Here is a 26999-nt window from a genome sequence, read left to right as displayed (position 1 = left end):
CCCACAGCTGTCGGTCTGCAGGTATTTTACAATTATTACTAAATTAAATTACTGCTATTGGAAGGCATTCATTGTGGGGTTCTCTGTTTTTCTTTTGTCCAGCACTGGTTCACGGAGCTTCCTCCTGTCTTAACGTTTGAGCTGTCAAGATTTGAGTTTAATCAGGCTTTGGGGAGACCAGAGAAGATACACAACAAATTAGAATTTCCTCCAATTTTGTATCTAGACAGGTACAGTATAATATGATTTATGGGTCCGTTTGGGAAAGAGGATGACAAGTCAGCTATTTCATGGTGTTCCAGGTAGAATGCATGGTTTGAAGAGTAGCTTTCTAATATGTGTTTGTCCTCCATGGTATGAACAGAGCTTTCGACACCATGGAAGAAGCATCCTCTAGAAGTTGTGGAAGGGAACGTTTAATGGCTTATTTTTGTCTCAGTTCTGTTTGAGTGCTGAATATTGTAAGTTCTAGAGAGTGTGAGTTTTTATTAGCACTCAACGTTAGTGATTATGGCTGGTGGGTACAGACCTCAGTTCCGGTGTTGGGGTCCTATGGGCTGACGTTTCTCTCTGAATTTCATGTTTTACAGGTATATGCACAAAAACAGAGAAATAACAAGAATTAAACGAGATGAAATCAAGAGACTCAAAGAGTACCTCACAGTTTTACAGCAGAGATTAGAACGGTACTATAGATAACTGTGTAAATGCAAATAGTATTATAGACTACCTAGAATAACTCTTTTCAACTACAGACTTTGTGTAATTATTTACTCTTTTCTTTTTCTCTTGTAAATTGTGTTTAAACATTGTAATTCTGATGCATGAAACATGCTAGGAAAGGCTTACTTTATTTAATTGCAGTCAATCAGAAAAAAAAAAATTTTCTTTCCTTTTTTCTTTTTCTTTTTTTTTTTTGTGTGTGTGTATACGTGAGTCATGGCATTAATACGTTTTATGGTTAACAGATATTTAAGCTATGGTTCTGGTCCTAAACGATTCCCCTTGGTAGATGTCCTGCAGTACGCTTTGGAGTTCGCCTCCAGCAAGCCGGTGTGCACATCTCCCGTCGATGACCTGGGTGCAAGTGCCCCTGCGAGCGGCACGGTGCCAGCCCAGACCTCACCCAGGTAAGGGCTGCCTCCTGCTCTCCCAGTGCAAGCCAGCATCTGGGAGAGAGGCAGGAACTCTAGCTGCTTTGTTCATCAGGTGAATAAATCTAGGCATCTCCTAAGGGGTATAGCCTAAAATCTCTGCTCTTCTCCCAGAAGTGCTTTTCAGCACAGCAGACTTAAATAAATGAAGCTAAATATTAATAATGTGTGTGTTTGTCTCATGCGCTTATAAAAATGTCTCTGGGTGGAGAATTTCCATTTTCAAACAAAGCCCAATTCCACCTACAATTTCGAATACACACAATAGCTGGGGAGGTCTATGCCTCCTAAGGATATTGTTTAAGAACCTGAATTGGGCAGTGTATATGTGCTGCTGGTATACAATTTATCTGTTAATTTCTGCCTGGGAGTTAAGCTCCTTTTATGCTTTGCAATTTATACTTCTCACCAAGTTTGTCGGGAACCTAACAGTCTGACTCTTTTTAATACAGAGTAGCTAAAGTATCAGGGTGAGAAAAGTTCAGTAATGTTGGTTTTCTCATTATTTAAGCTAGGAACTCAGTATTGGGGATTGGGTGCACCCTCATTTTGCAGATGACACCAGTTTGGGTGGGAGTGTTGAATTTGCTGGAGGGGTGGAAGGTTCTGCAGAGGGATCAGGCTGGATCCATAGGCTGAGGACAATTATATGATGCTCAGCAAGGCCAAGTGCCAGGTCCTGCACTTGGGTCACAGCAACCCCCTGCAGTGCTACAGGCTGGTGGAAGAGTGGCTGGAAAGCTGCTGGGCAGAAAAGGCCCTGGGGGTGCAGGTCAGTAGTGGCTGAACATGAGCCAGTGCGTGCCCAGGTGGGCAAAAAGGCCAACAGCACCTGGCCTATATAGAAATAGTGTTACCAGGAGGACCATCCCCCTGCACTGGGCACTGGTGAGGCCACACCTCAAATCCTGTGTCCAGTTCTGGACTCCTCACTGCAAGTAAAACATTGAGGTGCTGGAGCGAGTCCAGAGAAGGGTGACTGAGCTGAGGAAGGAACTGGAGCATAAGTCTGATGAGGAGCAGCTGAGGGAGCTGGAGATGTTTAGCCTCGAAAAAAGGAGGCTGGGGAGAGACCTGATTGCTCTCTACAACCATGTGAAAGGAGGTGGTTGTGCCAGTTGGGGGTCAGGCTCTTCTCCCATGTGACAAGCGATAGGATGCAGGGAAATGGCCTCAAGTTGTACCAGGGGAGGTTTAGGTCGGATATTAGGGAAAAATTTCTTTACTGGAAGAGTTGTCAAGCACTGAGTCAGGCTTCCCAGGGAACTGGTGGAATCACCATCCCTGGAGGTGTTTAAAAGACATGTTTATGTGGCACTCAGGGTAGTGGTGGAGGTGGCAGGTGCTGGGTTAACCGTTGGATTTGATGGTCTTAGCGGTCTTTTCCAAACTAGATGATTCTATGATAGAGTATAACTTTGGTTAGCTGGACACTTAACAGTTTATAACATAGCTTTTTACATTGCATTTGGAAAGCAGGGGTTTGGGTTCTGGTTAACTGTGTAGTACAAAGAAATTAAGTACATGAATCTAAAAAGACTTCAAACATATTTCAGATGTCGTACTGTAGAAATGATGATGACTGGTAAGGGAAGACAAACTTCTAAAAGTTACCATTGCTTGCATGAAATACAATAATCAAAAGTAATATACCTTGTTCAAACTCCTACGCTGGAAGTTTGTTCTGTAAAAATGTAAGTCTTGTGACTTTTTTTGGTCAATCTGTAGAAACACCAGAACATGCTATATGGAGTAACATTTTCAGCTCTTAGTGTTCTCTCAACTTTGTAAACTACTGAAGAATCCAGGTTCCTTGGGCTGTATCACGATGCTGTACATGAAGTAAAAATTCAGTGGCTTGCAAGAAAGATCTTCAGATTCCTGTTAGGCAGTGTAATTATATATAGGCGGTCTTGTTGATGAGAAGAGAAAACTCTGTAACAGATTTTAATTTTTATTATTCTGCTGCTCTTGTAGAGTTCTCCTAAGATGGCTGCTCTGCAATTTGAGTTAGAGTTGTTTGGAACAAATTTAGGTGGGTTGGTACTAAATTTCCAGTGTACTGAAAATATCAGAGGTCCCTTCCTTGTTGCTGTTCAGTTATATAATGAATTGTAGGTAGGTGATCAGAAAAAGAATGTCTGCTAAGGCATAGGACACATAAAGAAGTTATTAAACAGAGAGCTTGTGTTTATTGGATTTTATGGTCAGTGGGCCATAAGACAAGCTGCTGTGATTTTTCTCTCTGCCATTTGGCAGTAAATGTTTCAAACTGCACTGTTCACGTGTACGACATGATTTGAAAGTGCTTTAGTAGCATTTCAAGTGAAGCAAACTATGACTTGACCGATCCAGATCTGATTCCTTTATGTATGTGGTTTTGCAAACCACAAAGTTTTCGGAATTTACACACTAATTCCATATTAATATTGTAGGTACCTTTCCTGGATTGCACTGTAGGAAATTACTACCTTTAAAATTTTTGTTTTCAGGGGAAAAGCTTCTTTTTGTGCTGTAGATTTTAGTTTGTGCACATGATGATTCAATTTTTGTATTTCATGTTTTGAATGAATGCAGCACAATAGAACAGCAGGGGCCTTCCTCTTCAGATGTTCCAAGCACATCTCCCGTACAAAGATCAGTAATACATAAACCATTCACACAATCACGAATTCCTCCTGATCTGCCGATGCATCCGGCACCAAGGCACATCACCGAGGAGGAGCTGTCTGTCCTGGAAGGCTGTTTGCATCGCTGGAGGACTGAAGTAGAGAATGACACTAGAGGTAATGCCATGAGCTGGGGATTGCACTTGCTGATGGAAAACATTTGTGCAAGCGGGGGAAATTTTTCATCCGAGAATGTTTATTGTTTGGCATGTGGGTAGATCAGTATGCACCACATTGAAATGTACCCACATTTGGCTTTTAGTGAGATAAAATAAAGATGTAGCCATGTGCAATTATGCAGCCTTATGGAAGAGAGGTTCTTTTTTTCTTTCAGATTTACAAGAAAGTATATCTAGAATACATCGGACAATTGAACTGATGTACTCCGACAAAACAATGGTCCAAGTAAGTGCAATTTCAGCATGAGATAACTGAAAATAGATCCTTTTTGTCGCTTTTTGAAAGTTCTTAGATGCTTGAAAATAGAGCAAGGGTACGGCAGTTACATAGGACTTTGAGACTTGCAAACACTTTAGTTGTGCACAGTCAGATGGAAGACAGCGTTACAATATTTTACAGGTGACATGCTTAAGTTCAGGCAACTTTGTGATGAAAAGCCAAAATATATAACATCTCTGATCCATTTTTAGTTTTACTTGGATGCAGATACATGCAATAAATTTTTTTTGCTCTGATTTGACCATATTGCTAGGCAATCTTGTGGCATTAAGGTGGCAAAGCATTAGATACAAGAAACTATTATTTTTGTACTTTGCTGCTTAGTGAGTGTCTTCGTGTATCGCAGCTTCCATGCTAATACTTGGGAATTCAGGCTCCTGGTTGTGAATTGTAGTTAATAATGCAAGTCAGTGGTTTTGTTGTTGTTTTGCTATTGTTGGATTTTTAAAACACTGTTTAGATTTAGTATCAGTCACAACCTCGATTATTAGTCTGAGCTGCCCTTTAGGAAATTCTCATGTTGTGTAATCTGAACAGTGTTTTTATAATGCTTTACTATGGAGTTGTGGCTGCTCTGCCATTTCTTATGTTCCCATACTCATGTTCTCTCACTCTGACAGGTTTTAAGGTTAAGGATTACTTCCTCTGTTACTTTCTGTTAGTAAAAAGAACTATTTTCATTCCAAGTAAGATCTGTTCAGCTTACAGTTTTCCTTGAGGTATGTTTTAATTTTGTACATGGCTTGTAATATCTTTTGGCAGCTGAGCTCTGATGTTAAGGGTTTCAGGCAGACTTGCCTAGATGACTTTCTTTAAGCTTGCTACTTGCAGACACTTTTTTTTTTTCCTTAATACTTGTGTTATAACAAGAAGGTTTCATGTCATCCAACAGTAAAATGAAGTAATTTGGTAACATTGTATCCATATAGTCTACCTGTGTTGGCTTAGGTGTTATAGGAGGAAATGCCTCTGGATGGCAAAGGTAGTATCATTACAAAAGGAAAAGGAGATTAGTTAGTAAAACATGAAGTAGGTGCTGGACCCATCTGAAATCACAGGCTGGAAGCAAAGGTTGTTCCCCTTATTCAGCTCAGCTGGTTTTGTCCCTGTGGGTGTTTTGGCACAATAGGAAGGAGGCAGGTGCACACAGTCCATTTTTCCCTGCCTATCTCTACCTCTGGTTGATTTGATAGCTGGGTGTTGCTCTATTCTCTGGGATAAGTTTGACAGCATCGATGTTTTCCTCTGCACGATACAGTTGCATGACTGAGAGCTTTTCACTTGTTAGTCATGTTCTAGACACATTAAACTAGACAAATTTTTAAGACAAACATATTATATTTGCAGGATACCTCCTAGTGTTTGTAGGAACTATTTGAGAAGCTCTTCATCTTCTCCTTGTGACCCCTTTGGTGTCTAAGGGAAACTACAGTTATCCTAAAACCATTGTCAAGTTTTCATATGAAATACCTTCCTGCAATTTTTATTTTGTCTTGTTCTCCTCAATCAGTGGTTCATCAGCTGCTTATTTAATTATTTCCCTCCCTCCATAAATTTGCTGTGGGGAAATGACACAACACTTTTTCCTGTGGGAGTTTATCTTGGATACAGCAGCTTTGACACATCTGTTCTGCAGCGACATGTGGGTTGTTGAAGCTCCATTCCTGTTTCATGAGTACTAAGTGTAAGCTAAGAAGCTTTAATGCTCTGTACTATTAATTACTGTTGATACAATGCCTTATCACAAGAGACCTCTGTCAGCACAGAACTCACCTGTACACTGGTCACAGACCTTTGTGGGGAACTTTGCTGGAAGCTCAGTGTGGACAGCTGGTTCTCCAGAGCTGGAGGAAATGGTAGGTGCCCTCAAGCTGACCCAGTTAGCATGGTTTTTAAATAAAATGTTTTAAATTCACCTGGGATTTTTAGTGTCTGGTTTTAGGGTGAGGAATTTTATTTTGTTGAAGTCTACAGAGAACTTTTTTTTTGTTAAATCAGGATCTGCATATATTTTGATGCATATACATGGGCTTGCAATCATTTTAAGAAGGCTTTCACACTGGTTTAATAACAGATGTCAAAACCCCCAGAGCATTTAGATTTAAGGACTTGCCAGGATTTCTTCTGTGTATACTTCTTGTGTTTGGGAGATTTAGAGTACAGTTTGGTCTCTGGAATGACAGGCTGTTTGATTCCAGCTGCTGTGCAGTCAGTCAGCTTTATAGTTCAAGGGGGTTTGCAAAATCTCCAGCCCTTGCATATAGCATGGAACAGAATGATAAGGTTAAAAGTGACTTCAAGGAGTTTCTCAAGGCATAGTTACACGTGTATTTATGGTTACTGATTACTGAGGTACTCAAATGATATTTGCAACAAATACTTAGTACACCTTGTGTTAAATAGGCTGTTTATCCTCAGTCCAGACTGTGACACCAGTAAAGGATGGTTTGGGGCTTTTCATCGCAGCTGAACTGTTGTCATTCAGGCACACTGTGCATAGCAGGGAAGATCAGTTTTCCCTTTTATGTTGCATGTGCTGTTTCAGCAGGTTAAAATGAGTCAATCACTAAGATGCTTTTAAAGGACTTGTAAGTAAAGAAGCACTCATTCATTCTGCTTTTCTCTCCTTCGATTTCCCACCTACTTAGATAGAACTACTTAGATAGAACAGATGTAACCTGGAATACTTTTTACATCGTTCTGGAACTGGTGTATTCCTTCTTTGCTGCAGGAGGAAGAGAGGACATCTTCAGGTGTTCCGTGCTTTTACTTAGCAATGCCTTTACTGATAATATTTACAATACCAGAAAACAGTTGTGTTCTTATTTTACTTCAGTAATTTTACTTTTAGGTAACAAAAGTATTCAAATCTGATATTCCTTTAATAAACTCTCTTAATGGCACATAGAAAGAACAGAGTTTACTACCTTGAATTTGCATGTGCCTTTCCAGACTTTTTGACAGGTTTACCAGGTCAGAGTTGGAGCAAATCATGGATAGTCAAGGCTGACATATTTGAGGGTTTTTTGTACAAGGAAGGTAGGAATATTATGGAATTAAGAAAAGAGGGTGTCTGACAGTAAAGACAGCAGAGTAGACATTTATGCTGTACACTCACTAATGTTTTCAAAATTTCCTATAACTAGTGGTAATTAATACAATTTCAATTCCTTATGCTTAGTGGATTGCTAGGTTTACTTGTTTGTGTTTCCTCTGTGTTGCTTTGATCCTGTTTAACTTTATTTTTGTTACTTTTATTTAATGCAGCTATTATTGCTGGTATACAGTAGGAACTAACTGCTGGCAAAGAGAGTTTGACATTTGGATTTTTTTCTGTTTCCTTTTTTAAGGTTCCGTATAGGTTGCATGCTGTGCTAGTTCACGAGGGTCAAGCGAATGCAGGACACTACTGGGCGTATATTTATGATCACCACCAGAACAGATGGATGAAATACAATGATATTTCTGTGACAAAGTCAACTTGGGAAGAGTTGGAACGGGACTCTTTTGGTGGTTACAGGAACGCCAGTGCATACTGTTTAATGTATATCAATGATAAGGAACAATACTTGATACAAGGTAATGTTATCAATATGGGTTCTGCATGGTGTAGAATTGCTGAATACATTGATAAAGTGAGCTTCTCTCACATGGATTTCCATGTGAGATGGATTTCCATTTTTGAAATGTTTTTAATAATTATTGAAAGTTTTATTTCTGCTCATAGGTGTTAGATTATTTTTGTAGGTAGAACAATTGCTCTTCAACTTTTAGATTAATAAAGATAATGCCAGAGATTCAGCATTATTAAGAGATTAAAATAAACTATATGTTTGCTAATTTGCAAACATTTTAGCCAGGTGATTGCATGCTCAGAATTTTGAAGGCGTTATCTCATGAGAATAGAAACATGGAAATAGATAAATGAACATTTTACATTAAAATCCTCAGGAAGCTGCCCTTTTTTTTTTTTTTTTTTTTGCCTAAGCTTCAGAGCTCTAATGAACTCTACTGGAGCACAGAAACTTTAAAGCTTATGCAGTAAATTGAAATGTGAATAACTTAGCCCTGCAAACCACACATTAAACCTAAGCAATACATGGATCGGGACATTTTTTTCAGGGCATGTAGTAGTATGCAACTGTAAGCCTTTGTATGGAAGTGTTTGAAGAGGGGACAAAGATCCCTTTAGCTCAAGTTTTATAATAATGGTAGCCAGGGAGCTGACTGTGAAATCATCCAGAGATGCAGTAATAGGTTGTGGAAAATTTTCATGCTCCTGTCTTTTCATAGGGCAGAAGGCTTGAGTGCTTATTTGTTCAGTTTTTACAAGAGAACTGATGTTACCCATAATATTTCGAGATTGCCAGATTGGTAGTGGACTTAAGGTCTGTGGGCCCTGTAGTGGACTTGCAGCCATAGGGTCTGTGGGCCCTGTAGGCTGCTTTGCCACACCAGTTAAATTTGGGGGCTGCTCCTTATGAGACAGTTACAGCTGATTGATCTTCTGGGGTCTGGGAGAGCAGACACCATTCTCCAAACAATTACTTAATGTAGCCAGTGTTCCTATCAGTTGACTTTCCAAATCCCTGTAGGCCCACTCTCCTTCCCCCTTTTGCCTTGGGAAGTTTAGTTGTGTCTGTCTCTGTGTGGCTGTAATGCAATTGAGTGATGGTGGGGGGGTTGTGACTCTTTTTTCTGAACGTTACACTGTACATTTGCAACAATTCACTTAAGGAAATCTGTTGAACATACTTTGTTTTCCCTATTCTTTCTTTTTCTGAAACTTGTGTTTCATGTTACTGCAGAGGAGTTTAACAAAGAAACAGGGCAGATGCTGGTTGGAATGGACACGCTACCTTCTGATCTAAGGGATTATGTCAAGGAAGACAATAAACGTTTTGAAAAAGAACTTGAAGAGTGGGATGCAGAACTCGCTCAGAAAGCACAGCAGGAGAAGTTGTTATCTCAGATACCCAGGGCACCAGCACCCTCACCTGCTCCAGGTTAGCTGCTTCTACCTGTTTGTAAAAGGACGAGGACCAAAAATCACTGGGTTTTGTATATATTGTTTTACAGCTTAACAACAGAAAAGGAGTTAATTTTTGTAATTATGAATTACAACTGTTTACTTGGCCAGAGTAATGGTACTTGAAGCTCAGTCTGGGGTTTTTTTTCATTTCATTTAAAGAAAAAAAAAATTTGTTGGTTATCCTTCAGTTATCCTTAGCTTTATTTTTTTTTCATAGAGACTGACCTTTTAAGACAAGAAATTATTAACAGGTCTTGCCAGTCTGTTTTGAGAATTTGTTAGTAAGTCATGTAAATCCTTCTATTCAGCATGACTGAGTACAAGACTTACCTTCTCGTTTTAAATTAAGACAGAATTTAGATATGAAGAGAAGAATAATTTACTTGTTGTGGCGCACTGAACACATTTAGCAATAGCAGGGCCCACTTAAGATTTTACTGTGTAAAAATGAGGGTGTTAAAATTATGGAAAAGACTGACCAACAACAGTGAGACCAGTGATTTGTAGTGAGGCTGCTGTCCATATGTTTTCATTGCTGTATTGGAGTGGTGAAGACTGAGCATATATTTATCATAACTGTCTGTGACTGCAAACTAAATGTGGAAAGTGAAGTGATTTAATGACATTGCAGAGTTCACAAAACAAGCAGAGACTTACTTCATCTTCTGTATGTTTTGAGTTCACAAACACTTTGAGACTGGTTTTTGTTATTTTGTTAGTAATGGAAAGTCCAAAATGAATGTTTTATTTGCCTGCCAAAATTTGGTTTTGTCATGTAGGGAATATGAGATAATATTTATACTAATCAATTTATTGCCCTCAAGTGAAAGAGACTTTGAGATATCCCTTAAGGCAAAAGAACTGTGTTTATTATTTTACAAAGTAAAAACACATCTGGCACTCAAGTGGCTGTAGGTCATTCCATATATTGAGCCTGTATCAATAGCCAGAAAGTTCAAGTAGAATCTCATCTTTGTTCTTGGTCTTCTCTGGTGATCGATTGATGAACACCCCTCACTCAAGAGCCTTAATGGGTTTATTGTCCCTAATATAAAATCAGGGATCCATTTATAGGGAAGTGTTCAAAACAACAAAGACTGCTGTAAAGTTGTATTTGTGAGTTGTGTGACCTACCCTGCATTTTCTGTGGGGTTACCTTATCTATGTGATCCAAATAAAAACTAATCAATTCAAAATTCACGCTGATGTTAACACACAAAATTGTTATCTTATTTCTGTCACTAAGTTCAAGCAGGAGAACCAGAATATTTAGAACAGCCATCAAGAACTGACATTTCAAAGCACTTAAAAGAAGATTCTGTACAAGCAATCAATAAAGCTTTAGCTGAACAAGAAGATAGAGGTCCAGAAGCTATAATGGATACGGTGAGGATATTTTGAAGCTTGAAATACTTCTTTTGCTTTTATTTTGCAAATAGAATTTATAAAAGCTGATTAAAGGGTGTGTGTCTGGAAACTTTGAACTAAAATTGGTCTTTCTTCAGGGATCGTCCAACACTGAAGTCCATTCAGAACGTGTGTACAGCAGTAATGAATGTAGTGCAAAAAAGAAATACTAAATACAAGTTCTCTATCAGATTCAAGTGCTTGTCAAGAGTACAGCATATTGTTCAGATTAAAATCAGATGTTTGTGGCCACTGTCTTCTAAAAATATCAGATGGTTCTGTGTATTTTTGAGGAGAAAATATTGACAGTCCATGTAAAAGACTTGAAAAATACTACTTTAGATATTGAGGGTTTTGTATGTGAAATATAAGATTATAATTGAAAGACCTCTGGAAGTTAATATAGCTTTCAAAATAAGGGTTTTTTCAGCAATATCCTGTAGCTTTAATGCACTTTTTGTGATTCATAGGATGCATATATTAACTTTAAATGGTGATAAGAATAAGTGTTGGGTGATTCTGTTTTCATTTCATACAAAAGATACTAAGAGGAATGGGACATTACCTATTTTATGGGTTATTAATGAAACTAATATTTAACATTTTTTTCTTCCAGCAATTATATTTTTTGCTTCTCTATAACAAAACCAAGTGCCATTAAAACAATACATACCTCTGTCTTGAAACTTATCCTTACGGATACAGACATAAGAAATGTCTGTACAGTATAGTTTCCTTAATCACCCCTAGAGACCACTGGAGATATGAACAGCTTAGATCTCTGCAGAATTTGAAGCAGATGGTTCAGGTATGAACCCTCATTAAACAGCAGCAGATCTAGCCATAGATATCTTTGGGGCCAGCAGGAAACTCCTCTTAAAGTCTTTGAAAGTGGTTGACAACTTGTTGACCTGCTGTGTTTTCCGCTCCTCCCTCCCGTGGTGTCAGGAAAGCAGGGAAACACACTTTCTCTGCTAAACTGAAATCAGAGTTAACAGGGAAATTTATCTAACCCTGGATGAAAATATGCTCTGCCACTAATGCTTTAGGCTATTGTATCTCTGATTTTTTTTTTTTCCTAATGCTGTCATTTTTCTAGGGTTTGTGGGCATCCATCCCAGTGGGATGTGAAAGAGTCTTACAGACTTTATTCCATGGATCAAGTGTTTTAGTTCAGGATAATGACACCTTGCACAGTGGTGAGCCTTAGGGCTTCACAGAGCTGTGGTTGAGGAGCCACATGGGGACACCATGATAGGCTTGGTGAGGCAGATGCAGGTTGTCTTACTCCAATATTTTCCCTGCAGCAAGATGGATGGCTCTTAAAAAATATAAACAAAAAAAAAAAGCCAAACCATGCAAACTCTTTTATTTAGAAACTACTGTACTTCAACTGTTATAATCTAAAGCAAATTTCTAGCTAATCTGAAGGTACTAAGTTGTTAATGTTTAAAAGTTTAAAAGTTCTCTGTATATCCAAATTTCACTTAGTGAAATTGTGCTTTCTTCTCAGTGTATCAGCGTGCTTTCTAATTATTCTACTTCCACATGCATTCAGACATGCAGCCATATATTCTATTCTTCCTCTTTTTGTTTCTCCATTTTTAAAAGAAGGAAAACCAACATCAGAATATGTAACCTACAGGATTGTGGGTTATTCATCTCATGTTCATTTTGTCCATTTTCTGCCCTTTTGCCTTTTTTTTTTTCTGCCCTCTTATTGCACGGTTTTCCTTTGTATTTATACAGTGTTGGGTGTAAATAGATAACTGTGTATGTTTCTGGAATCTTTGTTAAAAAATGAGGCTATTGTTATAGTTGCAGAAATAGAATGGTACTCTGTGATTGCTTAGATGAGAATCAAGGTTTAAGTTCTGCAAATGTTGTAACTGCCTGTTACTCAGTGATAGACCATAAAAGCTGAGATTTGTGTCTATTTTTGTTTAAAACTCATTTTAACATAACAAGAATTTCAGTGACTAGCAACATCTTCCTCTGATTTACTTTTTAATTACTCTTCGAGAAAAATAAACCTGTTGAATGTAATGTACCTTTAAATATTCTTTAAAATATCTTGATTGTTAGAGGTTGGTTGGTTTTTCTTTCCCCAGAGCATCAGGAAATTATAGCCTTTGACTTGTTTCCATCCTTTAGTGTGAATTCAGGAGGTATTTCAGATATGAATTATCTGGCCTGACACTGTTCAAGACCAGGTTGGAGGGGCTCCGAGCAACCTGATTTAGTGGGTGACATCCTTAGAGTTAGATGTTCTTAAAGTCCCTTCCAACCCAAACCATTCTCTATGATGGCTCTATGATACATTCAGTAATTTTGGGATGAAATGTATTAAGTAGTGGTGATTCATAGACCCATCCTTTGCCAGCTGCCTGAGATCTATCTGTAACAGATGTTAAGAGTTGCAAAATCGGTATCCTAACCTGTAAAGCTATAATTAGTGATTAAAGAATGAATGAAGTACTTTTAATAAAGAGGGCTTAACATTAAAATGTACTGCTTAAAAATATCACTTAGATTTTCAGTTTCTTAACTTTTTCAGAATTTCAGCAGTGCACGTCACTGTAGTAGATGAGCCTGCCAGTTTGCGTCTCTCCTTAATTTTCTGTATTTTCTGATAATTACTCTTTTTTATTTTCCCCAAACACATACTGATAATGGTTTTCTTCTGCAGAGCTCTGATAATGCCCCAGCTCCACCAGCTCCTAACCAGCGAGTTGTAGAGGTGGCGATTCCTGATGTAGGGACTTTTGTGATTGAGTCAGAGGAGGGGGGTTATGACGATGAGGTACATTTGACTGCGGTTGTGTGCACCGCTCCTCCTCGGTGCTTTCTTGTGCTGCCTGATGAGAAGTTTTGGCATGTTTGCACATAGTGACACTTAACAGATTTCTGCAAAACTAAATGCTTAGCGATTTGTAATCTTAACAATATTAATTTGTAATGAAATATGAAAGGAAGGCACTACCTACTCTAATTGGGCACGCTTTGCATGGTACCATTTACACTGGAGGTGTATTTGTCTTTTCAGCTGTGGAAGTTGAATGTTTGTGTTAGGCCAGGTAGCCTTCAAAATGCTGGTGATAGACTGCACATTGCTCCATTATTTAAAAAGTGACAGGACAGGGAGTGATGTTCTTAATGTTTGTGCTTCTGTGTCAGTCCAAAAAAAGCCAATGTTCAAGTCTGATCTCTTATTTGCCAAGGTTAAGCTTTTCAGGCTTTGGGGATTAAATTACCCGTGGAAATAACCTGAAACTGATGTGGCTGGTGGGGCTGACTCCTGCAAAGCTTAAAAAAAAAAAAAAAAAAAAGAAAAAAAAGTCTTTTTTTGAGGTCAGGCCCAGGGTGGTGCACATACCTGGTACTACTTGAGGAATAGATGAGAGGCCCGTTGTCATCCTGAGAAACGTTATTTTTTAGCAGTAAAAAGGAACATTGCCAGGTCATTAAACTGCCCTGTCTTGACACTGCCTGCTCTGTGAATGTTTTGGTTGGGGTTAGTGCTGGGACAGCCCATATTCTCAGGTGTCTAAGCAGGTGTTCTTCAGAGGCTCTGGGGAGCTTTTATGTTCCCTAGGCAAATGGATATTTCAGGTCATTCTGTCCTGGAATTGTGATCAGTTGTAACTGGGAATATGAGGTGGGGAATAAAATGATTTAATTGACATCATCACACTGAGTTTGGCTTCTCACAGATGTGTAGTCTCCACCTTTAAAGACAAGAGGAGGAAACCTCATAAAGTGACCTGCTTTTTTTTGTTGTTTTTTTTTTCCTTCTTTTTTTTCCACTGTTGTCCCCATGCCATTGTCTTTCTAGAGAAAAACTTTATTGACTATTTCCCTGTTCATTTTGTAAGTGTATTCACTTTTAAAAAAAAAAATGTTTTTATGTGTGGGAAACTCCTGCAGGGAGTTTAAGGTTCTTCATCTTTTCTTGCTGTGCCAGTTGCTGTGCCAGCTATACCAAGGAGAGAGGGAGAGTTTTTCTTTGCTCACAGTTAACAAAGGAGAAAGGCTTTTCAGAGTAACCTACGTGTATCAAGGTGTATGTAACTGATGTGAATAGCTGTGAGATATCTGTCTTATGTTTGGCTTTGTGTTCGTTAGTTGTTATGGGTTTGATGTTTAAGAATTTGTCTGCAAATGCTTCAGGAAGCAATTGCATTTGCAGCAATCAGTCTCTGATTTTGATGTTGAAATATGCATAAAAAACAGGCAGTGTGGTTCACTGTGGTTTCAGTGCAGTGTGATTGGATGATTTTTCTACTTAAAACTTTTTTAAAATCCTTTGGCCATGGTTAGCACTCACTCAGTGTGCAGTTTCTGCTGGATACTAATGCCAAATAATGCATGTTCTTTCCTGGGAAGTTTGGACCATGTAACTTTTTTGAACACAGTTTTCTTCTTTCTTTTTTGTAATAAGATTCCTTTAATATTGTTACAGTAAAACTATATACACATGCCATGATTTGATTTGCAGAATATGCACACCTGATCTGTATTGAACTGTAGCATTTCAGTGTATGCATGCCTTAAGTTGCTTTTATCTTGCATGAGAGTAAAAGCATATTGAATTTGGTCATTTAAATATTAATCATTCAAAACTTTTACCTTAAATCCCTTGTGGCAGGTCATGCTGACCCCGAACATGCAAGGTATTATCATGGCTATAGGTAAAGCCAGGAATGTTTATGACAGGTGTGGGCCAGAAGCAGGGTTCTTTAAGGTACAACTAACATTTTCAACTTGTTCTCCTCTGACTTTTCTTGTTAGATATGCTATTCCCTCCACCCTTTGATGTGCTTAAAGTCTTTTCCAGCATCTATATGTATTTGTCTATATCAGTCATCCATATTACTCCCTTGAAAAAGAGACGGATATTTGCCCTGTTAATATCAGTAGCTTATATACCTTTCTGCATTTTAACTTTCTAGTAATAGTAGTGAGGAAAAAAATAGTAATATGAAACCTAGATGTGTAATCAATAAGAATATGTATTCCCCTTCCCCCACTTTATTTTTTTTTTTTTTTTTTTAGTAACGAACCCCATGCCTTTGCTTGACTGTTTGGGACGTCAAAGTTTTTTACCCAGGGAAATTAGTGTTTAATCATTTGTTTTTTATTCTAAAGAGATGTTCTTGTTTACTACTCCTTAAAAGATTCTTAATAAATCTACATTACTTTCTTTTGTGTAACTGCATGGGTGTCAATACTATTTATTATAAGTTTTTTTATTACTGGGTATTAGACATTAGGCTTGTTATGGTTATTGCTCTTCACAATGATGCCAGATATAAAAATTTGTTAGTTTTCCTAAATACACAAACTTCTGAGCACTTTTGGCTCATAGTCTTTTGAATTTTCAGGATATTAGAAAGAGAATTACTTTGACATGACGTAAAATCCTCTCAAATGTGATCTGGAGGGGAGGAAGAAGTTTCTTGCCTATCACTGAGCCTGTTTTTTTCTTAACTGTTACGATGTAGTTTCCTTAAAAGAAATTGTCAAAACCCCCCAAACAAACAACAGCCAAACAAACAAAAAACTCTGCCACCGCCACCGAAAAGTTCTCCAGCCTCTTGGTAAGGCAGTGGCAATCTCATGGGTTGGTTTGTTTGTCTGTTTGTGTGGGGGTTTGTAATGGACACTTAGAGAGGGGTTATGGCCATAACATATGTTGGCAGGGTTGTCTCTCTTACCTGTGCCTGCCCTCAGGGAATGGAGAGACACGTGCCATAGCCTCTGTTGAGTGAAATGGGGTTTGTATGGGATTCAGTGCTGATTATTTTTTGTTTTATTTTTCAAACTTACTACTTAATGAAAGTATGTCCGTATTTTTTAATTTTTTTTAAGCTCAAAAAACCTACCCGCATTTGTTCAAATCACTCCTTACCAGAAAGTTTAATTATACCTAATTATTTTTTTTAATATGGAGGGTGTTTTAATGGTTTTAAAACTGAAATGTTTAGTGCTTCAGAGTTATCAAGACAAAACACAGTTGCAGTGTTTTTCAGTCTCTAATTCTGAGTGCTTAAAAACTTTTGCTTCATGGGGACAGAATTTGTTTCCGAGGTAGAAAATGTTTTGACACTAAATTGTTGGAAAGTAGAAAACTTTCCTTACTCATTTGGCTTAGAAGAGATGGAACAGGATTAATTTTCAAGGAATGAATTAGCATGAACATCTGTAGATGGAGTGATTCTCCTTAGAAACAAAATTCAGGTTTTGAGATTTATCAGATGAAATCTCACATTTCTCCATAAACTTGTTGTAAATAAGCTTCTATATCTTTTAATGCTGTTGTGCTCTGTGTTTCTTTGTGGTTGTTTTTTATGAAATCAGTGGTTTCAGAAAATTTTGGGTGTTTTCTGTATCTTTGTTTTGGTGTAACTCAGGTGAAACCCCTTTGATGTGGGTCAACTGCCAAGGTTTCGTTCCCACTCTAGATCTCAGGCTTAAGACATGACTAAGATTCAGATATTTCTTGATCAATGACCTCTTCCAATTATCCCCCTTTAAAGTTTATCGACAGCCTTTGCAGAATGTTTGCTGTGATACTTTTTTTCTGCCGTCCCTTTTTCCTGTATTTTTTGTAAAGAAAGTGTTACTTTTTCATTGTACATAGGGTTTCTGAACCTGTATTATACCATATTATTTAAAATATGAATATAAAAATAGAGGCTTTGCATTTGCACTTTTTCCTACTTCTCAGTAATTATATGAAAAATTAAATGTCTTAATAGCAATTTCTGTTTGCTTCTGGCTTACCTCAATAAACAGGGGTTTAACTGTTATCCTTGCTGGCTTTCTAGTAGTAGAACTTGTGATGTAAGATAATAGAAACTCAATCTGTGGCTTTTGGCATCTATGTTCTCCCAAACTTCCTTTTTTAACGGTGATGCATACAAGTATTTAAAGATATTGATGCTGAACAATCTCTTCAGTTTTAAAGTTCACCACATGCTCTGTGTTTTAGCCTGTGTGATTATTATCCTACCCACTTGTTTAGTCCTGAAACAAAATAGGTACTAGTAGAGGATGGGAGCCCAAATTTCTGACAGTTACCTGTTACTGCCAGGTATTACAACATAAAGGAGTTTGAAATATTGAACAGCACTGTGGGATTTTTTTTCTGATTGCTTTGGAGCTTTACTTTGTGCATAAGTTGTATTGAAACTTTGCTGATGTGTTAGCAAACAACCTGATCACCTCCCTGTTTTGAGAGATAAATTATGGAACGTGTTAACATTTGTCACCATTTTTCCAATTATTTCTCTGGTTGGTTTTGTTCCTGCTGTATATTTTCAGTGAATGAGATCTAATGAACAGAACAAACTATGTTCATTAAAATCTAATGTGATAGCGTATCTGGAAACGTTAACACTCCTGATGACCTCTAAAGTTGACCTAAAGCATTCAGTGAGGGCTCCATCCTGCCCTATAGGAGGCTAATACTGTTCATATTGAATTATTATTTTCTTTATAAATCCTATAATTTTATTTTTGTTGAGAGACATTCTCATTCTCAGTGTTTCCAAAATCACACATGTTCACTAAACTTCCCAGATTTTATTTTATTCATGTATTTGCATTTTAACCATATATTAGAGGTACCTTTTTTACCTTATGAATCTTCAGGAAATTTCTTTAAGTAAAGTGTTGGAAATCTTATGTTAGCTTTGGATTGTAAATGCTTAAAGAAACCTCTGAGGATTGGATAAATCTTCTCTCGGGGAGCCATAGCACAGGATTGGATCTGCATTTGAAGTAAAGTTTTACCTGGGATTTTGACAGGCGTAATTCGGAAGAAAAGAACAACTTGACAATTTGTCTGGGGGTTTTTTTTGGTGTTTATTTTTTTTTTTTTTGCTTGCTTTTTAAAAATGTAGTTTAGACTTCTTAGAAGGGTGAACTATTGAACTGTTAAAAAAAATATTTTATAGGCAAAATGCTGTGAATTGTCTTGTTAGTGTTTGTGATGCTTGAGTTAAAAGCCAGAAGGAATAACATCCTTTTTTTTCTTCTTCTTCTTCTTTTTTAAATTATGTAGGCAATTAAATTAGAATACACACGATTACTAAAATTAGCCCAGGAAGATCCACCACCTGAATGTGATTATCGTCTGCGTCATGCCATTGTTTACTTCATCCAAAACCAGGCACCAAAGAAGATAATTGAGAGAACGCTACTGGAACAGTTTGGAGATCACAATCTGAGCTTTGATGAGAGGTAATAAGATCTGCACCTCTCATTTCCTGTGCTCACGAGTGGTCTCTGGTGTGTGGAGACACCCCTTCCTGCCTGTAACAGAGGGAAGGCCAGTGGCTTCAAGTGGTTCTGCCTCCTAGTTAATAGCTTGCAAGTTTTACTTGGTAAAACATACTTTTTTAATAGAGATTTTTATAAAGATAAGTGAGAAGTTGGGTTTCTATTCATATAAAATAAGGAGAAATACCTAGTGTTGTTCATAATTTTGCACACAGATTTCTGTACCTTCTTTCACTGTGCATTTCCTCACTGCCCTGAAAGCCAGCAGTAGACAGCAAAGCCTTACAAGCTAAGTGAGCAACTGACTTGAAAGCAGGGCACATAATGTCTGTATTTCACTCAAGATTCTGTCTACTTAATTATAGAAATAGACCAATTACAAGTTAGAAAACATTAGTCTGATTTCTGTGTAGTGACTAGTCTTCTAAGCTTCTGCAAAGTAAATGTTGGGGTGTTCCAAGCCATCTGAACTTTTAAAAAGAAATACTGAGCAATGTGGCAATTTAGCAAAGTAACACAAGAAGCAATCCTTTAAATAGCACAGGCCTCCATCACACCTACTTCAAAATTATGCTGATTATACCATGCATAATAAAAATGCGTAGCATTTTCATACTGGTTTGCATAAGACTGTGGCTCATACTGTTTGAAACTGCTGTCTTGTATGGATAATACCCTGGGTGAATTTCCAGTAATATTTCATGATTTCTTGTTGTTTTTTGTAAGGTGCCGTAACATAATGAAAGTTGCTCAAGCCAAACTTGAAATGATAAAGCCAGATGAAGTAAACATGGAAGAATACGAGGTCAGTATTTCTTGTGCTTTAAAGTAAGTTTCAGTGTGAAATGGTTATCAGTAAGCTGAATTTTGTCTTCACAAATTTCCACTTATCTTGCACTGAGAAGTTAAAACCCATTATTGAAAGATCATTTGTTTCTCCAGAGGCTGCTGTTGGTCTAAAGCTCTTTTTTCCACATCTGTAATTCCAACATTTGAGCCATAAATAAATGTCAGATTGGAGTCTGTCCTTAGTTCGTTAACGTGTCTTGACATCAGTAACAGTATTTTGTAGCTTATCACCATATGAGCCAACTGGCTTTCTCTAGGCAGACAGAGCTGGCAGTGAAGGAGTGAGAGTGGCCTAAGCCCAGCCTTACTCATCTTGAGAACTGGGTAGCAGGCACAGCCACATTTGTGCTTTTCTTCCAGCTGTCTCTGTGGCCATTTTCATTTTCTTATGAGCAGCAGATTCTTCTGTTTACCAAGACCATAATCAGCTTATGCACTTAATGTTTCCTGCTGTGTAAAACTTGGAGAGAAAGTAAGAGCAGATCTTGGACATTAAATAATTGTGATTATATTTGCAAAAAAATAATTCATCTCATGTTTAAAGCTAAGCCTGTAGCTGCTTTTACAGCAACAGCTTCAATTCTATGTAATAATATTCATTTAGACCTCTTAACAGTGCACCACTTAGACCTAATTGTGCTGTTAGGTCCAAACAACTTGTTTAGGAGGACTGTGGGAGTAATCATTCCCTCACAAACCAAATGAAAAATATTTGTCACTTCTCATTAACGTGTCCAGGACCTACAGTAGATGCTCTCATATTACATGTGCCCTCTGTAGCCTGTGATTGGAAAGGGCCATTAGAGTGGCATTTCTGTTTCATATTTTTGGCTGTTCAGGGATCACCGTTTTACCATTTTCAGAATGACAATGCACAGAGTGAATAAACCATTAGGGGTGTCTTCTCTTCCCCTGCAGATGTGCCCCTTTTTTAGCTCCAGAGGCAGATGGTGGTTTCTCCATAGACTGTGTCAGTATTAGTCTTGTATACTGAGTTGGCATTTTATGGACCCTTTCTCAAGCTCTTTCTGTGGAATCTGTAAAAGGCTGTGTCCTATGGTGTGCTGTCCCCTGTTTTATCTTTAATGCACAATTGACAGTTGGCATCTAACCTACTGTAGTAAAAGTGCCTTTGTCACTTGGAGCATTTACCTGTAAAGTGGACCAGGAGTCAGTTTGTATAAATGGTGAGGCAGTAAGATAAATGTTCTGCTCCAGTACCAACATCTCCACAGTCTGAGTTGCATTTGGGTTTTTTTGCCATGTAAAGTGCTCAGGCTTTTTCTGTGTCACTCTTTTACTGAAATTTAAGCTTAATATTTAGTGTATGAAAAAGCTTTCTGACACTTCCTGAGTAAATAGCTAAATGTAGTATAGGGAAGAAAAATGGGATCTCATAAAATTCTAACTGTGGTTCTCCAAAGATGCTTTGTGTTCCTTTCAGATAGTAATGCCTTCTGTAAGAATAGCCTTATCTAGAAATGTTTCAGATATTTAAGAATTTTCACATGGACTTTTCACATGTGCAAACCCCCTAAGGGTCCTTAGCATTTACTGTGAGTATTCAGCACTAAAAGTGGAAGGGGTTGTGTTTGTGTAAAAGAAAAAAAAAAAAATTTGATATGGGTGGATGAAATTGTATTTACCCTTTTTTATATGCAGAGATGGCATCAAGACTATAGACACTTCAAGGAAACAACCATGTTTCTCATGGTAGGATTGGAGTTTTTCCAAAAAAAGAGGTAAGTGTTAGTATGGAACTCAAATGTAGAGTGAAATAAAGGCAAAATGTAACATTGATAAGTAAAGCTATTTTTTAAATTAGGAAATGTTTATTGTATTATTAATTTCAGTTAGGCATGTATTCAGTCTGTTAATGTCTTCAGTCTTGCATTTACCTCAGAGCTTCCCACATCTTCATATCCTTAATCTCCATTTCCAATCTCTTACCAAGCCATGCATACTTTTCAGAGCAGCCTTCACGTGCTCCCTTACTCTTCCTTCTCTCCCAATCTTAAGTTCTCTGGGTATCCCTCAGCCATAAAAATCTTCTTTCTCTGGCACCAGACATGCACATACAATTATATGCTTTCATCAGCAATCACAATTAGTCAAGTCCTGTCTTACCTGCCTTTTTATTGGGTCTTCCCACTGAAAGTTTTTGCCTGCTGAGCCAAAACTCCACCTGTCTCAGGCTCTAAAGCTCAGGAAAGCAGAACATATTTGAGAGAAACTATCATGCATAGCTGTCGTAGTTGTAGCTGATTGTCCTTAACTCCATGGTGATTCATTCCCTTCTCTTTTTGAATCAAGTCAGGAATTGTGACTGTATAAAATTGGTGACATTTATGTACTGAATGCACTGCAGCTAAAATTTATTCTGATCATGCTACAAGGATGGTGATTACGGTATAAATGCCTCAAAATGAGAATTAATCAATTCTCATGAGAGAATCCCTCAATGAGAATGGAAAATAAATGTCTCAAACCAGAATTGTTCAAAAGTACCTCATCCTCCCATGCCCAGCCAAAGGAATGAAGTGGTTAGTTGCAGAATATCCAGTGGCTGACATCTGTGGTGTGAAAATTGAGCATTCACATGAGATAGGAATTTTTGATTTTGGAAACAATTCTTTAGTCCATCACTGATGAACGGTAGGTAAGCTAAGTTATAGTGGGAATCAAATTTAATTCTTTGTCTCTTAGTTGTGTAGTAAATTGCTTCATAATTCTTTCTTGTCCTGTATCCTCCTGAAAAAGAAAGGCCTCTAACAAACCAGAAAAATTGATTGGAAAAGACTGCCTTGCCTTTGTGACAAGATATGTTTTTGTATAGTGGCAAACACAATGAGCCCATAGTCTTTATTTGTCTTCTGGTTGCTAGCATATAATAAATGGTACATTAATTAATAATCTAAATTGCAATATGCTACCTTGGCAGTCTTAAACAGTTTTTGTGCAAAAAGGTTAGTCAGAAGATTGCCTGGCTTACTTGGAAAATAAACACTCTGGGGATGTTGCTTCATCCCCTAAGGAAGCAACACAGGCATCGGTGTGGCTTACAGGAACCCTCCTTGTTACCCCTGTACTTCATTTATGCTCTGAGCTTGTAATTAGGAATGGAAGATCTTCAGGTTCCTTGGCACTGGGACTCTAACTGTAAAATACAAGTGTTTGCACTAATTCTCTTCTTGCCGTAATATGTTGTGATCGTGCTGTGGGGGAGGGAGAAAAGCACAGGTTTCTGCTCTGTGCTGAACAGCAGTTTTCAGGAGTTTGGTGTAGTTTCAGAAGTTTCAGCCTTTTTCAGTGGTTTGATGGTTTGGTTTTGGTAATTTCAACGTTAACCCTCATCTCACATTCTCACTAGTGAGTGAGTGCACAATATACCTTTCCTCTAACCACTGCCTTAGGAAATTTCTCTTCCTTGATTTTTTTTTTTTTACATTTGAATAAAAGTGAGATATCAAAGGGCTTGTTTTTAGGGTAGCTGCCTGAGCTGCTTTCAGTGCCTGTCGTAAGTCAGAGAATTAACCATTTCAGGTTTCTGCTGGAAATGGTGTGTGCAGTGTGAAGGGAGATTGTTAATCTGTACATGAAGAGATCTCTGTCAATTACTAACTGTTAGGTTTTTGAGTCCTCTCTTACTCCCTCTCTACCAATCAGGCTTGAATTTATCTTCTGCATTTAGATTAAAGACAGAACTATCAACAGTCTAGCAGCACTTCTGCTTTTGAAGTGCTGTTGTGCCTTCTTCCATCACATTAGATTCCAGTAATTTGGAAGAACTTAAAGTTAGTGAAGCTTAAAAATTCACAGTTTATGTTTTGGAAATAAGGTGACAGCTTTGATTCTTGCTGAGGTGCAGAATGCTATTAAGAGATTTATGGCAACAGAACCTCAAACCTAATGTGACATAAATGCACAGTAAATTTTCATGTATACTCGAGGCCCCATCCAGAGCTGGTTTTGAAGTGAGTGAAATGATAACCCATTGGTTTCATTCAGCTTTGGATTAGATTTCATGTGCAATGATCTAACCTGATAATAAAATAATTTGGGTTTATGTGTGTAAACAACAAAACTGTGTGGTAGAAAAAAACATTGTGAAGAGATTGGTGGGTAGGGGTGGACTAGACACAAAACAAGGGGAGTTACCTATCCTTGAAGTTACCTTGAAGCAGGTGGTACCTTGATGCTGCATCTAATGCTTTTGTTTCTTCACTTCAGCTATATGGAAGCCTTGCTCTACCTTATCTATGCTTACCAGAATAACAAAGAACTCTTGTCCAAAGGCCCGTACAGAGGGCATGATGAAGAGCTGATATCTCACTACAGACGAGAATGTTTGCTAGTAAGTGAAGGGTCAAGTATGTGTTTTTCAAAAAGTTGAGTTTGCTGCATAGCTTTAATTAAATTAATTAGTAGAAAAGTGTTGCTATCATGTACAACAAAAGCAGAACCTCCCTCCATTAATAATTTAATGTTAGACTCCTGTACAGGGAACAAAAATAGCAAAAATTAAAAGGAAAACATTATTTCCCTTTTTTTTTTTTTTTTTTTGAGTAATCAGTCATATTTGATTGATTACATTTATGATTGTAAATAGTGTGGTCACTGCCACCATATCTGGGCTAGGTAGGAGCAATGGTTGACAGCACTGGGGAGCAGACTCACTGTGTTACATAGTTTGACGAGGAGCCAAATATTGCAAAAGGAGTCAGCGATGATGTCTTGCCTGAAGCGAGGGATTTGTTCCCTGTTACGTCACCTTTAACAATATTGACAAAATAAAAGCAGGTGATTAAACCTCAGTCTTAAAAAGAACAACTGCAAAGTTGGAGATGGCAGGTAGGAAATGAAGTAGCTTCAGGAACGGCACAAGATCAAGTGGATTATTAGTGTTTATATATCATTGCTGTAAATGTTAAAACACAGCTGTGGTTAATACAAATTACCAGGTAATTTTGTAGGAACAAAACAGACTGATAAAACTGATGCAAGGCAGAATGTAAAATGCTTTATACTTAAAGGCTTTCCTTTTTTGTGGTGGCTTATGAAGAAACTAAACGAACATGCTGCAGCACTGTTTGAATCGGGAGATGATCAGGAAGTGAATAATGGCCTGATCATCATGAATGAGCTTATTGTCCCGTGTTTGCCATTACTACTGGTGGATGAAATGGAAGAGAAAGATATTGTTGCTGTGGAAGATATGAGAAACCGTTGGTGTTCGTATCTTGGACAAGAAATGGAACGTAAGTCATTTATTCGTTAAGGTTAAAGGCCATCGTGCACCTTTTTTATAAATATGATGTTTCTGGTGACTGGAATTGAACCTATATATTTTGTGTCTTGATAATGTTTTTTGAGCTACCCTGGGTTTTGAATAATCCTGTACACATTTAAATAAAAAGTTTTTCCATATATTGTGCTGAGGTATCAGACCTTAAGGGAAACATGCTTCTTGAATGGAAAAATATTTGCAGTGTTAGACCCTCTGAAGGGGCATTTATATCAACATCTTTACTATAATAGGAATTGGTATCTCCTAGTTATTGCTGGTAGATCCGTAGAATGTGGATTATTCCAAGTGAAACTCCTTTTCTTCCCACCCACCATTTAAAAAAAAAAAAACAAGTCAACATTGGGCAGAAAAGAGAGAATTCCACATGCTTACATTTGTTTTTCTCACTTGATTTGCAGCCAACTTGCAAGAAAAGCTGACAGATTTCCTGCCAAAACTGCTAGATTGTTCTACAGAGATTAAAGGTTTCAATGACCCGCCAAAGTTACCCTCCTACTCCACACATGAACTGTGTGAAAGATACGCCCGAATCATGTTGTCACTCAGTCGAACTCCAGCCGATGGAAGATAAATTCTGCGACCTTCCTAAGCACATTGTATAAACTTTTTTAGTTCTTAAACCTTGCCTTCCTGTCACAGGGTTTGCTTGTTGCTGCTATAGTTTTTAACTTTTTTTATTTTAATAACTGCAAAAGAGAAATGACTGTCCAAACTTTAGCCAGACTGCAAACGATTAAAGCTGAGAATCGCATGGCGCTCAGTCGTTTCAACCAGAATTGATGCAACATGCAAGTCTGATCATTATGGCAAAACTGCTTTTTTGCCATTTATCTGTTACAGTATTACTTTGCTTTTATCTTAAGATCCTTTTACTTTATCAACAGCTGTCGGGATCATTTTGTGACTGCAACTACTTTTAAGTGTCCAGTGCTGTGTAAATACATGGTACTTGGTAGCTTGTAAATGAAATGAAAGAATAAAGTTTTATTTATGGCTACTTCTGTGTTTGCAAGCAGATACCTTGTATATTACTGTAAAATACGGGTATTTTTAGAAGAGATACGGTATATTGATGGGTTACTCAATTTTATAGACAAGGTTCTTCAGGATTTATGGCCAGTTTAGATACAGGTAGTCGGAGATTACTGTATGTGAATATATTGAAAAACTGTCACAGTATTATACACTATGGTTTTTTGTATATTCTTCACTGATCTGTATGATACTGCACCTGAACACTTGTGTGTGTGTGAATGGCCATGCCAAGTCTTTTCTAATATTAGGGACTGGCTTCTGAAGCAAAACAATAATGGCACCTTCCTTCTAATCTCAGAAAAAAAAAAAAAAAGAGTTAAAAATTTAAAACTATTTTCATTAGAAATATATTACACCCTCTGAGCAAAATTTCTAGAAATTGATTAAAGTGGAGGAAATAAAGGTTTTTAAAAATGGAATTTATTAAGCTTAAGGATTAATCAATTTTTAATTGGTATTTTAGTCATGTAAGTGACCAGAAATAAAACCTTAACATTAATTCCTTACTTGAAATGGGTTGCTATTGTTGCAACAAAATATCTCAGAAATCTTTTTATCTGTCCTAATTGAATTTCTATTGGAAGTGGAAAAAAAAATCTATTGGGCTTCTTTTGTAGAACTGAAATACTGTCTGGTTTTAATGAAGAAACTTAATTATTTTGTGGAAAAAGAGATTTAATGCATCTGAGGTAATCCTGTTACCTGACACTATTTTGATTCCTACTCTTTATAGAGAACGTTTTGTGTTAGATCAGTAAAATATGTGAATATTTATTTGTATGTTTTTATTGGAGCGGCAC

General features: G+C 37.5%; 1 protein-coding gene across 3 annotated transcripts in view; it reads left to right on the top strand.

Annotated features, from left to right (window-relative positions):
• Window positions 1-26607, top strand: part of USP25 (ubiquitin specific peptidase 25) — an 89275-nt gene extending 62668 nt beyond the window's left edge. For 2 of the 3 annotated variants that reach the window (XM_027886016.1, XM_027886018.1), the window contains 16 exons: window positions 103-230; window positions 591-686; window positions 969-1130; window positions 3732-3940; window positions 4158-4228; window positions 7633-7861; window positions 9091-9288; window positions 10561-10700; window positions 13411-13524; window positions 15370-15465; window positions 18790-18968; window positions 19734-19812; window positions 21519-21598; window positions 24087-24210; window positions 24919-25114; window positions 25563-26607. In XM_027886016.1, coding sequence (XP_027741817.1) covers window positions 103-230; window positions 591-686; window positions 969-1130; window positions 3732-3940; window positions 4158-4228; window positions 7633-7861; window positions 9091-9288; window positions 10561-10700; window positions 13411-13524; window positions 15370-15465; window positions 18790-18968; window positions 19734-19812; window positions 21519-21598; window positions 24087-24210; window positions 24919-25114; window positions 25563-25735 — 2274 coding nt within the window. In that variant the 3' untranslated portion in view covers window positions 25736-26607. The remainder of the gene's footprint in view (window positions 1-102; window positions 231-590; window positions 687-968; window positions 1131-3731; window positions 3941-4157; window positions 4229-7632; window positions 7862-9090; window positions 9289-10560; window positions 10701-13410; window positions 13525-15369; window positions 15466-18789; window positions 18969-19733; window positions 19813-21518; window positions 21599-24086; window positions 24211-24918; window positions 25115-25562) is intronic. The other variant, XM_027886017.1, reaches the window with a different exon arrangement.
• Window positions 26608-26999: the final 392 nt, after the last annotated feature.

The sequence above is a fragment of the Empidonax traillii genome, unplaced genomic scaffold (genome assembly GCF_003031625.1).
Source record: "Empidonax traillii isolate 1590-97213 ecotype Southwest subspecies unplaced genomic scaffold, ASM303162v1 scaffold176:size2985712, whole genome shotgun sequence".
Classification (NCBI taxonomy): domain Eukaryota; kingdom Metazoa; phylum Chordata; class Aves; order Passeriformes; family Tyrannidae; genus Empidonax; species Empidonax traillii.
The sequence above is the reverse complement of the archived record's forward strand: the minus strand, read 5'-3'. Positions and strand labels throughout refer to the sequence as shown.